We start from the raw sequence: 15,431 nt of genomic DNA, 5'->3' as shown, positions 1-15,431 counted from the left end.
GATATTGCAGGAGCATCATTTACCTAAGGCACTGGGTCTTCCACCACCATTGACACTCATGGCAAATGTGCAAAAGTGTGATTGTGGTGTTAACATCACTTCAAGAAAACTATTATTACCTTGATCACATGGTGAGCAAAAGGTCCCGCTCTCAATTTGATTGAAATTTTGTGATGAAACCTAAAAGAAACAACAAAATCCAAACATGTTATTCATGTTCTGCTTTATGAGGGAAGTTTGACCCTTACTGATATTTGTATTGCTGATAATTCATTGGTGATTGGTTGAACAAAGGCAATAGTGAAATTGAAAACTCCAACAAAACATTGCTTTTGCTGGTATTTGTTGTACGGAAGTAAGGTTGAGGCAAAGCGCTCCGAACTGACAATCCTAAACGTTGGATTCCTGTCCGTATGAATGTCCTCTCACTTGCTCCGGACGTTTCCCCCTATGATGAGATCCCCTCGAAAATCCCGGAAAATGATGATGAAACCTAATTTGCCAGGAAGTAGATGCTGTGATGGCTCCAGAGTTAGTGGAGGGTCGCTCATCACACAGCATAGGCAGGTCCAGCTCTTCACCAAGCATTAGACTTTAAAATCGTTAGTCAATTTGATACAAGTGGTTACAAGTGCTCCTTCAAATCTTAAGCTTTGAGGCCTGAAGTGTTTTGTTTGTTTTTTGTTTTTTTGTTGGGGGGGTTTGTTATAGCATTTTCAAGGGACGTCAATCGACTGACAAACTGTCATTTTGTCATTGAAAACTTCTGGACACCATCACTCATTGTTAAAGCGTCGAGTGAGTTAATGTGCTGTTTAAAAAGAGATGTGGGGGGAAAAGGGAATTTGCATTCAGCAGACGAGGAAGGTAGAAATGAAAATCTGTTTAAATGGAACATGGAGCTGATATATCAGTCTTTCTATTCGCTCCGGCTCGCTGGGTTCATCTTATCTTGCCACTTTTGTGCTACAGCACACTCAGATTTTCTTTATGCCCGAACACACCTTATTTCTCTCAAATTGTATTGTACTTTTTCTTTTAGTATCTGTAGATTCGAAATTATTTTTTTTGCAAGGTTAAACTATTTAAATAGCACTCATGAAGGCACCAAATTGAACTCGTGTGACCTCCGAAACAGATGATTGCTATTTTAATGTGAGTTGACCCAGACAGACAGTCTCTCCGTTGAAATGATTTTGTGTTTTTTTTTTTTTTCCTCGTCTCTACTTGGCACGGTCCCCAGACGTGTCTGTTCAGAAACACTTACCAGAAGCCATTTATTTAAATCAGATTGACTTTGGTGACATGAGTGCCTAATTTGCAACTTGGGATGTCTTTTTTTTTTTTTTTTTTTTTTTTTTTTTGCTTGCTTATCAACCGCTACAAGTTCACATTAGCATACACTAAATGCCCTGTTTTATGAGCAGAATATCCTAGATTTTAACCTTGAGTAGGGCTTTTTTTTTAAACAGGCAAATAATACTGTGAATTAATGTTTATGTATTGTTAAAAAAGTACCTGAAAATTATACCTAGAAAAGCAAAATAAAGGAGGATATGTTTTCTTTTTAGTTTTAACAATGCCCCATTAATTGTCTGTGTTTAAACAAAACATTAAAATTGAGATTTAGTTGTGCTGTATGCTTTGTATGATGTGCACTGATTAAAACATTTGCTTCTGTGCATCTTTTGACCCATGCAGCCTCGTACCTCTACCCCAGCTTCCAGGGGCTCATGTCAGACAACGACACCATCCGCCTGGGCCTGGACTTCCAGAGGATGCTGAGGATCAACCACATGCTTTACATCGCAGCTCGGTCAGTCTTGACTTTAGAATAGACCTAATGTCGCTCTCTTTTCTTTGGTGCTTCATTGCTCTGTATTACCTCTATGTGCAGATTTGCTAAGGAAGCATTTAGAGTGGCTCCAGAATTAGTGGACATGCCCCTGTTCTGTCAATTTCTGTTTCTGATTAAAAAGCTTTTTATATACTGCCTGTTAAAAGTGGACAGATAAGTGAAAAATTACTATAAATAATAATAAATAAATAATAAATATAATGTAATGTGAATAAATCACAGATTAACTGCCAGTTACACTACAGTAATTTCTGGTACCTTGTTCTGTTAATTTTTTATAGTATGTATTTATAATCTAATGTGTTAAGACTAACTTTATGGCCATATTCACATTTATTATAGTGCTGCTAAATCTTAATCACAGAATCTTAAAAGGAAGGGAGTTGAGGGGAACCATGAAAAATAAAAATAGCATTTTTATTTTTTTTATTTTTTTATTTTTTTGGAGGCCCACGCTAACATCATGGAGCAAAGCAATTGATCTGTCCGGTTTTTTTGTCTTTGTTAAACATATGGACCACAAATAATATCTCAATATTTTTAGGCTGAATGTCAATGCACAATGTTTATCGAACTATAAAAAGGCATCTCTGAATGAAAGATTTATCCCAAATGTCTCTAGGCACATTTTTTTTAACAAACAGCTGTAGATAAATATGAAAAACTGCTGAAAAATAACCCACTGGAATACATGAAAGTATAATTCTAACACAACATAGACCATCTTGATATAAACAATCTAGTCTCCTCTTGTATCTCTTTTTAAAAATCTTTCAAATTTTTAAATCTCAATATATTGCCCAACCCTAGTTTAACAAGAAAATGGTCATGTCAGTTAAATATATATCTAGCCACACTGCTGGTTTTTGATTGATATAGAAGCAAACTATAACGTTGTAACTTTTAAGATAGTACTTATAGGAACATTACAAATGACATGCATAGTTAGTTTGACTGAACAAAAGTAAAACTCCTTTCTTTCAGGCCTTTGCTGGTAGAAGACGTATCGGCAAAATTCACTTTCTCAGCTCTTAAATATATTTGTATTCGAGTCGTTCATTATACCATCCCCCAGCGTACTACAAAGATGGCTGTACAGGGTGGAGTCGAATGCTCTTTGACCTGGAGGGAGGTGGGGTGTGAAGTGCATTTGCATTTAAAGAGACCAGACCAGACTCAGAACAGGAGTAAAAGAAGGGCTGTGAGGCAAAAATAACAAGGGATTTACAGTTCCACTTTGTGTAAACCTAAAATGCATGATTTAAATGTGAAAAGAAACGCATTAAAAACATATGTCCCCTATAACCCTTGCTACAATTTATGGCCAGTGATACTGGTCCATAATGTCAGATAATCCATTTTATAGATGATATGAAACTACCTTTAAAGGAGCTTAAAAACCGAACCTTACTGAAATTTAAAGCGTAATTTACATGTCATCATCTTTTCAAGTTTTCAACAAAACTTTATTCATGCGTCTACGGCATCGCTTTCCTTAATACAACCTTCCCCAATCCTAATCTTTGCAATCGAGATTTCATTGGGTAATTATATAAAAGACTCAGTGTTTTATCTTCTCCTTTCTGCAAAACAAGTTCTGCTTCAGTGTTTGGCTCCGTCTCAAAATGCAGCACCCCTCCTGCCAAGAAATCAATCTACAAAGGTATAGAGAGCCCTCATATACGTAAATTGGCTTAATATTTTCCACAGCTGCATGCAACACAGTGTGTGCTTCACTGCACTTAGTGAATCATGTGGGTTCTGTCAATAGTTGGGAAAAACTTTTGCAAGGTTTTGAAGCCAAAAAAGCCAACAAGCCCCTCTTTTCACCTTCCAGACGGTGTTTTTGTACAGCTGGAATCAATCTCTTTGAGCGAAATCAAAGCCTGTGTTTTTTTTTTTCCTTGCGGTTACGCTGCTTAGATCAAAATATTATTGAAGTTTGTATTTAAAAAGTGTATAGAATGAATAAAAGCATAAGGAGATGACCCTGTCTTTGTCTTGACTCTCTGTCTCTTGCAGGGACCATGTTTTTGCAATCAATCTCGGCACCTCGTCTGAGCAGATAATCCCACAGCAGGTAGGAAAGTCTTTCCTCTACCATGATTGAAAGTCTACTTCTGCGAGTTTGCCTTATGTAATACAATGTATATGAAATTACACTTATCCTATATTTATGTTTTAGTTTTCAGTACTGGGGTGGTTCCTCATGCAAAAAACTAGCATGTTTGCTTATAGATTGACATTTTGGTGTGTTCTTGATCATTTGGAATAAATACCAATTATTATCCTTGCCGCCTGTACTTGGTCATTGTTAGCTGTATAACATTACCAAGCTTTAAATTAGCACTGCATTTAGTCCAGACAGCTTGGTTTGGCTGTGCCTTATTTAAATCAGTCCCAATAACATTCCTCCTGTTCTGTTATCCATTTCATTGGGAGGTGTAATGGGGTAAATTAGCATAACAAGCCAGCAACTCCAACTGGGAAGTGTCTCTTTTTTTTGCTGTTTCACGTAGACCGTGAGTGTAGCGGTGCTACGTGCTAAGCTAACAGTAAGACGCGGATGTTTCAGAGCAACATAAAGCTCACGGGCATCAGCCACGTTGTAAAACGGCGGACAGCAGACCTGTAAGCTAGCGCTAGCTGGTATTAGCTTCACGGACAGCCCAATAACAGGGTTCTGTCGCGGTCTGGGTTCTCCGTTTGAGCTGCACCACGCAATGCTCTGCTGCGTAAATGCATACTGAAAGAGCGAGAAAATCATGCAAACATGGGTTCAGACTTTGTTGTGTATAAGTTAAAGTGGTACTGGGGCATCATATAATTTCACAAGCCTAAAGAGCCCTATGCGGCTATAGACCGTAATATTTACTTCTTGGTTCATTACCATTTAAAATTGACATATAAGTCACACCTGACTATAAGTCCCAGGATCGGCCAAACTATGAAAAAAGTGTGACTTATAGTCCGAAAAATCCAATATATTGATATTGGCTTTTAACATATTTTTAGTGCCACTCCAGTTAATTGTTTGTAGAAAAAAAAACTTTTTCTCCTTATTAATGAAGGTTGTACTTTGAATTTAAGCCCAAATTATTAGTTTTTCAGTTTTACCTAACAGCTGAGTACTGTGTACAGGTCACATGATAGACAGACAGCAAACTGCAGCTGATTATAGTGTTTTCTTTCACTGCAAACATCATTCTAAAGGGTGAAAAACAGCTCAGTAGTTTGGGAAAACCCAGATAATCTGTACAGCTAATAATACAGTTTTGCAAGGCGTACGCATGAAAATAGGCAGAAGTTTTTAAAAACTGGCTCAACAAAACGTAGCTGCACAGCTTGCTTGCTGATGGCATGAATCCAGGCAGTCCATCACATTTAGAGCTTTACAATGTATCATATCACAATTGTCAGTGCAGTGTGAATGTTTGCAGTATTGTGATTGCAAAGGATTTTGGGAGGATATAGTAGTTTGGTTTTTATGCATTGAAAATGTATATGCCAACAATATAATGAGCCAGTTAGAGGGACCCAAACCACCATTGATGCCTGCGCCAGATCAATATTTGTTAGAGTCTGAGATAATAAAGCCCAAGAAAATGTTGGAGACATTCAGGAAAAGTCAGGGAGATGGTGGGGTACACAGTTGCATGTTTACCTGATTCTGTAAACCTCTAACATTAACAATGAGGATTATCTACCAATCTGTTTCTCAACACAAAATGTTCTTTTAACATAGTTAATGGAGTATCCCGGCTTATTTGTGCAAAGCACTTCTGACTCTTTTTTTTTTTTTCTTTCATTCTGAACTTCACCGTTTGCACGAAAAAAAAAAACAAGCTCTTGTTATGTTTGTTGCTGATTATTTTCTACCCCTTTGCCTTCTTTCTCATTCATGTATTAAGCAATCTCTCTCCAGACATGCATCTACCGCAAATGAAATTGTGCTCTTGTTGCGTGTGTGGTGCCTTGTTCTCCCCTATCTGAATCTCATTTGTCAAACATGATTGCACTTAAAGAAAGGCTCTCTGAGGTCTGAACTTTTTGTTTGCCTGTATTTAGATTAGCCCCAAACATGAATATTTGTTTCGATAAGGGCAGTACTTGATGTCAAGGAGATCTAAGATGCTGATTTGGGTGAAGGCTGTTGCACAATGAAAATGTGAACTTCTAAGCGCCACACTATTCTGTTTTTATATGAGAAGTTCAATATTGAATGTGTTAAGTTGATCCATTTTTTATTCCTTCACTCAAACCTCCCCACCCTCCAGTATAACAGCAGCAACTGAGTGGAAAATCATAAAGCCTGTTCCCATATTCTCCTTCTCATTCTCCTTTCTTTCAGTTATCCATCTCGGCTAGATCATTAGTGTGTGACTGAGTCATACCGGCAGAAAATGGGCTGTCCTCGTCACAGATCTATTCCTTTTATGCAAACTCGTTTAAACCGCCTCTTCATTCTTCACACGAGGCATTCATTCACGTTCTCCCCTTCATTGATCTCCCCTGACTTGAGTGGCTGTAGGTTTTTATTAGTAAACCAAATCGAGCTTAGAGGAGACCTGTATTATTACCATAATGCTGACTTCTACTGAACTGCGTCAGTTCTTCACATAGTTGTGCTAGAGGTGCTTTACGAAAAGAAATTACTAAATTATGAATAAGCTCATTTTCTGCAAAACTTTCCCATGTTTTGTGCGTCATGTCAAAAAGATCTTAACTCAAAGAACAGGACCTTGGAGATGTATGTTTTCTAAAAGTTTTCTATCGATCTGGGACCAGCACTCAGTCCTGGATTATCGAGTTTTGCTTTAACAGTTTTGTTCTTTTCATACATGACTTTTTCAGTTTGAAAAACGATCTAATCAACAGAAAGTCCAAGTCCAAGGCAAGCTTTAAACACAGTGCATTAGTGTACAACGTGTGGAGCAACGCTGTTCAAAGCGACATTCTCCATCTCAGTAGTAAATTGACTGCAACAAAATCTGCTAACGCAAACCCATAGAACTGAATCTAATCTGTCTGTTTGGAAGAACCTAACAACAATTCTTTTTTTGCCTTAAAACCAGCACCTATTTTCAAGTTGTTAGTCAGGTTGTTCGGTTCCCTACAGTCTTCTTGATCCAGAGATTGCTTAGAGCACCAGAATCTGCGGAGCCAAAATGAGCCCAGTTTAAACTTTATAATTGTTCACCCTAAAAGGGCTAACAAACCCTGGACCGAAAAACAGAAAACAGGAAAAGAGGCAATGTGTTTATATGGTGCAGTCATCTTGAAAAATGGAAAATGATATAATATCTTCTTGATTGACAGCAGCAGTTCTGTCTCCTACAGAAATGATCACTATCTGTAAAACCTTGACCTACCGAAGAAAACGATGATTGGCTAATCAAAATGTCCAAATGTACTCTATCTGGTTTTTTAGGCAAAAGGTCTTCAGACCAGGATGCAGAATCCCCTTTGGGTGGAAAGGCTTCTTCTGCTTAGTGGCTCTGGACAAGAACTTTGATTGGCTTTTTATTTTCCTTTTACAAAACAGTGAAGCTCGGCAGTTCAACAGAAAACTAAAATAAACTGTAATATAAAATAGTTCACCTATTTAGTCCTAGGTCCCCTCTTTAAAGTAATTTAATTATGTCGGTATGATTAGGGGTCATATTCTGTCATATTTCATAGGACTCGAATGAACGGAAGTGTCCGCGAAGTCCATTATTTCTGATAATGGACGCCTCGAAGGGCATTTTCCCGCTTATACCATGGTCACTTATGAAAGAAATATTAAATACATTATTAATACTAATGTTTTTATCGCTGTTAAAATCGTATGTTTGTTTTTTTACAAAGAAGCGGCTGAGAACTATTTAATATCTCTCGCTGTGACACATTGCCAAGGTAGCCAGCATCCACTGTCTTGCCGTTACCAGCTTTTGTTTGACAGAGCAATAATTTAGAACAATCAGGCTATTTGACCGAATCTTTTTTATAGGGGTCCTATAACACATTTTAACGACACCCTGCAGCCAATCAGAATCGAGTATTCACCTAGACCATGGTATAAGTAAGGGATAATGCACTAATTTTTATGAGTGCATTATCTTTTATCAGTTTTGTTATCTTACATTTGTTGCCCTCATCAATTCCTGTAGCTACACTTGGATGTTTATTTACATTCCAATAATAACAAATTAAAGGTTATTGCTAATGTCTCTAAAGTTTGACTTTTTACACTACCAATAGGGAACCAGACATCAGATTTTCTGCTCCATGAAACCCATGTTGGTGCTCAGTATTGCACCTATATGGACCTTTAATATATTTGCATTGTACTAAATGGTTAATATTTAATGGACATATGTGTGGGTGAAACAGCCAATCATATGTTTTTTTTTTTTCAATATTAACATCATACTGTACAATTATAGTAATTGTGGTGGGGGGGGGGGTTACTTCTACTGTAATACTTAAAGTAGTTTTATATCTGGCACTTTTATTGTTTTTCTTGAGTAAAAGGTTTGAGTTAATACTTTTACAGAGCTATTTCTATAGTTTAAACCCTAGCATCTATACTTCTACTTTAGTAATAGATGTGGATACTTTTGGCACCTCTGTTGAGAGTATAAAGACAAGGGAAGGAGAGTTTATTTATACAGCTCTTTTCAGTAGTAAGATGATTGAAAGGGCTGTACATGAACAGAAAAATATTACAGACAAAAAAAAAACCAAAGAAGTAAGCTAATTAAATCCTTGACTAGACTTATTTCATACATTAAAGGCTTAATTGTTTCTATTAATAAGAAGAAATAAGATAATTATATTCTCAGGGATTTCTGATCTAAGGTAATTTTGTCCAACCTTTCCAAAGCTACAACTAGAATAACTTATTTTGTTTCATTGTTGCACTGGAACAGGCTTGCAGTACTAAAAATTCAAAGCTTATTTTTTTCTATTCAGTCATTCCTCAAAGCTACAACTTAAGGTCTCTGATCGTTCTAAATCACAGCTAAAATGGGAGAATTGTTTCTATTCATAATAAAGTTTCTCTGGAACGAGCTTCATCACTAGAAATTCTAAGCTTAATTGTTGATATTCATAAAGTTACAGCTCTGTGGTCTGACCTTTTCTGCCACCAAAGCTAAAACAGAATATACAGGCCTGAGATTATGCCTTGCAATTGAATTTAATTATATTGGACATATGAGCATTTTTAAACACTTTATCTTCATAATTTCTCAATTTTGCTGAGACGACTAGATGGAAGAATGGAAATGTGCGCACAATAACTAGCTAGGGAAAGATATTTGAAAGTATTATTTTATTTATATTCTAAAATAGCTTGCATCGATTGATATGCTGGTTGCGGGATTTTCATTTAAGTAAAACCACATTTTATCTTTCAGTAAAATCAGACATTAGGCGAGGTATTTCCACAGGAAAGACAAAGCCGGATTTATTGAACCTTTGGAGAATTTCTGTGCAAACGCACACAAAAAACAACTGATTATAGATGTGAAGTTGCATAATATATGAAGGATAATTAACTATAACACATATGAAGTGATTGCAAGAAAACAGAGTTGGGGAAAAAAAGTTCAGGAATGTTTAGGAAGTGCGACGGCTGCACAGGAGAGCTTTTAACAAGCCTTGTAGACTGGAAATGGCTGTTAATGCTTGAAGGCTGTTCCAACAAACTCCGTCATGTCACTGAGGAAGACATCAAACTCCTGTCTGATCGCATATTGTTGGCAGAAATGGAGCTTAATTGACACAGACATGTAGACGACAGCTCGGATTCACAGAGGCATGGAGGAGGTTTGGGAGGGTTTTATCTGTAAATTAGTCAACAGTGAGGAGGAATGCATTAATCCTTCATCTGGCAAAGCTTGTTAACAAGTTGCTGGATCTTTTATCTACCAGCTCAGCAGGTGGAGGCTGTGGTGCAGAAAGTGGGATTGTTTTCATTTCTGCGCACGGAGGCCAAGGGGTTTTTTTTGTTGTTGTTGTTTTTTTGGCCGTAAGGTTAATTGGGATTAATTGACTCCTCTTCATATAGGCAGTGAAGTGATCTGAGCTTTCCTTTTTGTGGTCTTTTGTTTCTCTTGTGTGCGCAGCTTCACGGATCCCCTCTTATCTCTGAGTGATTTTTTTTTTTTTTTTTTTTTATCTCCGCGGTGTTTGGCTGCCCACTGATGAGCCGCTCAGGCGCTGCAGGGGTCCCTGATACGTCCCTGTTTGTTTTTCCCCCACAACAGTTTTATTGAAATTAATGAGATTTTTATCACAGCGGTCTCGCAACGGCACTTGAACGACTGGGAGCGACAGAAGTGGAGATGGCGAGAAAGAGTCTCGTCTCTGAGCTGACAGTTGGCTGTCTTGATGTTTTTTTTTTTTTTCAGAAACTGACTTGGAAGACGAAGGACGTGGCGAAGTGCACAGTGAGAGGGAAGAACAGCGTGAGTATTATCATTCAGAGAAATACATTTTCATCTCTCTGCTGGTGCTGTTGGTGTTATTTCTCCTGCAGTCCTCCTTGGCCCGTGCCTGTGTTTTCATCACAGCGAGGGTTTGCACTAAGGCGTGCCTGAGATATCCCTCTAAGGATTAGAATCATGACTGTAAAACAGAAAAAAAAAAGGTTGTTTTGCGTTTAGCAGGAACCTGCTAAACGTCCTCATTTGATTATATTGTTGCTTTGCAATAACACCGAGCTCTCTCCCTCCGTACAGGATGAATGTTACAACTACATTAAAGTCCTGGTGCCGCGCAACGATGAGACTCTGTTTGCCTGTGGCACCAACGCCTTCAATCCCACCTGCCGTAACTATAAGGTATGTTTCTGCACCGCTGTGCGCCGACTGCTGGCCTCAATTACAGATAAGTGATCGTTTTAGGGCTATAATGAGACGCCGTGTTTGCGCTAGTGTCCCTCCATGAGCTCAGTTGCACCGTGTTATTTGATTTTTTTTAATGGAAATGACACACTTTTGCCACTTTAGTGTCGCCCTGCCTTTCTGTGAAAATACCATTATCCATGATGCGACGTGCGTTTGGGTCACAGGCGGAATATATGTCTGAGAAGGAGCGCCCAAATGATGCACAAAATTTTAGTTTTACACTTTCAGCATGATCACATCTTGTTAAAGCTTCTATCCAGGACTGTATTTCCTTTTAAACCACACATGTAGAATTAGAACAGCAACACATCTGGGTATTAAACGGCTCATTTCCACTACAGGACAGCCCACAAATATAAAGACTTAAAATGCAAACTAGTAAAAACATTTTACATGTCAAAGTGGAAGGAATATTACATCTACATAGTAAGGATGGCTGTTAACAAAAAGGTTGATGTTGGTCAGTTTGCTTCAGGACGTAGCCGCAGCACATTTATCTAGCCTGTTTGGACTTTTTCCATGGAAATTACAACAATAACTGCTCATGTGGCACTTTCATTGCACACCGCTGGTGAAGCTTGTACTGCAGGTACAGATAGGATTTGGCTCTTAAATCTTTCTGCCGGGCATTCTTCCTTGTGTTAGTGATGTGGCTTTCCTTAGCATGTGATTTAAAGTCTCTGGTTTAGATGCAGGTTGGCTGTTCGAGTGCTTTTTATAAAATCAGGATTGCTTCTGGTCAACTCTAGTTTACATTCTAAGTTAACAAGAAAAGTGCAACTTGATCAAAGTTGGCCACAGTCCTTTAAAAGATGGAAAATCACCCTTTTGCATGCTAACAAATTAGATATTACAAACATAATGTTCAGCATTGGCAGCCGAAGTGGAGAGTTCTCAAAGTCCCAGAAGGATATGTCACTGTAAAATAAAAATGCTCTTTCAGTTGTAGTTGCTTAACAGAACACTTAAACCTGAATATGGGCTGAAACAATCATTTCACTGGGTTTTGTTTATTAGTCACCCCCAAGAGTTGAATATCTCTGTTCTGGGGCCTCGATATGCTACCAAAAATAGGATTCCTTTTAGATACATAAATAGAAAAAAAAATGCAATGTAACCCTAATCGCTCTATGAAAATGTTTGTTTACTTTTATTCTAGGGTAAAAGTTTCTATTTTACAATTAAATTTTATTTATATAGCACCAATTCACAACATATCATCTTAAGGCACTTTACAAATTCAATCATATTATCCAGACAGATTGGTCAAAAAGTCGTCTGCATTGTTGATGGCTTTGCAGCAATCCCTCATACTGAGCATGCATGAAGCGACAGTGGAGAGGAAAACTCTCCTTTAACAGGGAGGAGAACCTCCAGCAGAACCAGAACCAGGCTCAGTGTGAACGCTCATCTGCCTCGACCCACTGGGGCTTAGAGAAGACAGAGCAGAGACACAGAAAGCACAGAAGCTCACATTGATCCAGGAGTACTTTCTATGTTTTATGGTAATAGTGGATGATCTGCCTCTGAATTCAGTTAGATTCAATGTGGCAAGACAAAGCAAAGAAATGATAATATTCATTAGAATATGCCTATAATCAATAACCCTAATAAAGCAAAAACATTTCTCTTGTCTAGCATTTCTATGGCACGTTCACAAGGTTTGACTTGCAGAAACAAAAGAGTCAGAGAAAAACTATAGAACCAATCTGCAGATGTGATTAACATTGATTCTTCAACCAGGCAGTGAGCAGCAAGATTCATTTTCCATTGCATAAACCGTAAAGCATGAATTCAGTTTAATCTCTTTTGTCACTTCTTGCTTTATAATCTATCAAACATTCAGTGTCGCTTCAGACTTGCAACAGTATCACTTACGAAAGTTAACTTTAATGATATCAAGGCAGTTTAGCCTTACTGACAATTTAGTTTTCAGGCTTAGTGAGTTGACTTACTAAAATACATGGACTTCAGTAATATAACTTTTTTTGAGAAGCACCTATATATCCTAAGAAAGTTTGATTCATTTTACACTAAAGTCATAAAATTTGCAATCCATATGCTGCTTTATTTAAATATATAGGCCTTAAAATAACACCAGTTCATAAGAAAATATCCTTAAAGCTCAAAAAGGAATGAAGCAAGTTTTTTTTATTTTTTTTGACCTAACAGTTTTATTATAATCAGATTAGACAGCTTGAATATTCTCCCACTTTACTGAGGAATAACTTGATAGTTTGGGAGACCTGAACAGCAAAAGCTAAAACAATGTTAAAAGAGATGTGTGACGTAACGCCCACAGAAACGGCCACAAAGTGAAGTCGTCCCGCGCTCTATGGAGACGTTGCGAGCTTGAAAGAAAGTCTGTCTGAAAGCGAGTCTGCCAGTCAGTCGGCGCTTCGGCTCACAGACGGCTGTGGACTCAAACTGACGGTGCACATATAAAACAACAGATTTTAAAATATTTACAGGGAGGTTTCTAGCACAGATGTAGCAGCAGTTACGAAAAGAACACCATCAGACTTGTTGGCGCACACGAAGCATCAGATGTTATGTGGGGAAAAAAAACTATTCAAACGGTTCGTCAGATATTAGCGGCAGGTCAGCACTGAGCGCATATGGCTCACCGTGGGTGTCACGTTCGTGTTTTACATGGTCAGCTGACGTTTTGCATTTTCTGTCGGTGAAAAATTAAAATGTTGGCTCAACAAGACCCGGGGAGAAGCAATCTGTTGACAGAACACAGAATACGCTGACGGTTGCTCCTTTCACACCTCTGACACAATGAAGCTGAGGGAGGAAAAGTAAAGAGGAGGAGGAGGAGAAAGCAGGAGTGGGAAAAATCCAAATGTGTGCCAGCAGGGAAGCTTCGGCTTCACCTCGTCTTTATTTATCAGTCGTCATGCCTGCAATGAATCATAGTCGCTGCTGGTGAAGTAAAGCAACTTTGCTTTGGTTTTGGATCGTCCACAAATGAGTTCCCTTTGCCGAAGCTAAAAAGTTTGATTTTTGTTGAACAAAATCCAGCATGACGTTGCATCGGAGGCCTGGAGGTGACATCACGAGTCCAGACTGTGATTCATGCCGGAGCATTACAGGAGGAGGGGAGTACAAGTCCTGCAGTCCAGTAAATCTGAGGAGCAACAGATGAGTCTGAACTCCAAAAAAAAAAAAAAAAAAAACACAGCAGGAAAACTAGTTTGAAATTTCATTCCCCCACCTTCCCAGTAGATTCACCTCTAAGCTCAGCAAGCGATCCAGATTAAAAGGTTAGAGGCGATGAGAATCGCCGCTTCCTTCTGGGTTTCCAGCAGAGTGACAAGGAAGATGCGAAGTTTGTTAGAATGAAACTGTTTTATTAACATATGATTTAAAAGTATAATACTTAATGCCGGATGGCAAATGGTAAGACGTCTTCTGTATAAATCTTGTTTTTTTAGGTGATTTATCAGCCAGGAGTAGAAAATGTTGCATTACGGAAGCTAGGCTGGACCTTTCAGTTTGGCGAGAGGGAATCAAATGAGTTTAAACGTAAAAGTTCAGAATGTTTGTGTAGCACTAACGTACAGTTTAAGTTGCTTTATATCCAAATTAATTACAGGTTTGAAAAAAAAAAAAACTTCTGCCATTGGGCATTTTGTACAGAAACAGAAAATAAAGCAATTAAAATGTAACGTTTGAACTTTTTATATTATCATACCTAATACTGTTGAAATGATAAATAATAAAAAAAAGAATAGATGAGTAATGGTTAAACACATGTCTGCGGCTTTAAAAATAGAAGTGTGCAGCCAAGGAATATGAACACCAGCCATACTTTGCTTATGAAAACCCCCCGCTTTAATAACAAGTATTAAAGCCACGTTAATACCCACTGAGAGCAACTGTATATAAGATAGAATTTTACTGGGACCTGGAGGGTTGTATTAAAGTATTCATTTTTAAGCTTTAATCATACCAAGCTGTCTTAATCAATATGTTTATAACCAAACTGGTCTTTTTGTGTCCACACCTAAGTAGCATAACACTTTTATTAGGTGTGAAAAATATTTTAAGCTAAGTTATGATATTCAGTCATTCTTTTATTATTGGCTAAATGTTCTTTATTTGATATGTTGGAGATCCAGCTTAAGCCCCGTGTCTGCAGGAGTAATGAAGCTACCTTTATTTCCCTTCCATCTTCATTTTTTTTTTTGAAGATTCATCTCCAAGCATTGTCTATTAATCCGAGTATAGCTTGCAGCAATCTTCTGTGAGCTATCAATCCCACAGCCTGGGTAAAGATAAATAAACAGACATTTGTGCCTTTACCGTTGGCTCTGAGACCACGCGGCTGTAAATGCTGAAGTAATGGAAGGTGATGTGTTTAATAAATACTTCAAATTGAATGAAAGTCTAAAGTAAAATGGGTGGGAGAGAGTCACCTGCAATGCATCTAGACAGTTCTTCTGTGAGGAAACCCTCGCGCCTCATCTGGACGCTGTGATGGTCACCATGGGGGATAATGAGAGTGTGGTGTGGCACATATTGCTGAAAATATGCAACACTTGCTTAAGGCAATTCTGATGTTCTCCTGCTCTCTGATATTATAGATAATCTGCAGCTAGGGTGCAGATAGTTCTGTGTCTCTTTGGAGGTTTTTAAGTCCCTGCAAATACTTGCTTGACACTGGTTCT

At 38.1% G+C, this 15,431-nt stretch overlaps 1 protein-coding gene across 5 annotated transcripts in view; it reads left to right on the top strand.

The window, feature by feature from the left end:
- The window catches only part of sema6e (sema domain, transmembrane domain (TM), and cytoplasmic domain, (semaphorin) 6E), a 222,010-nt gene that overhangs the window by 141,358 nt on the left and 65,221 nt on the right, over positions 1 to 15,431 (top strand). For all 5 annotated transcript variants that reach the window (XM_012879132.3, XM_021324749.2, XM_021324734.2 and 2 more), the window contains 4 exons: positions 1,702 to 1,816; positions 3,881 to 3,938; positions 10,258 to 10,314; positions 10,588 to 10,689. In XM_012879132.3, the coding sequence (XP_012734586.2) occupies positions 1,702 to 1,816; positions 3,881 to 3,938; positions 10,258 to 10,314; positions 10,588 to 10,689 (332 nt within the window). The remainder of the gene's footprint in view (positions 1 to 1,701; positions 1,817 to 3,880; positions 3,939 to 10,257; positions 10,315 to 10,587; positions 10,690 to 15,431) is intronic.

This window comes from Fundulus heteroclitus, chromosome 3, assembly GCF_011125445.2.
Source record: "Fundulus heteroclitus isolate FHET01 chromosome 3, MU-UCD_Fhet_4.1, whole genome shotgun sequence".
In the NCBI taxonomy this organism is placed as follows: domain Eukaryota; kingdom Metazoa; phylum Chordata; class Actinopteri; order Cyprinodontiformes; family Fundulidae; genus Fundulus; species Fundulus heteroclitus.
Note: the sequence above shows the minus strand (reverse complement) of the source record. Positions and strands in the feature narration are given on the sequence as shown.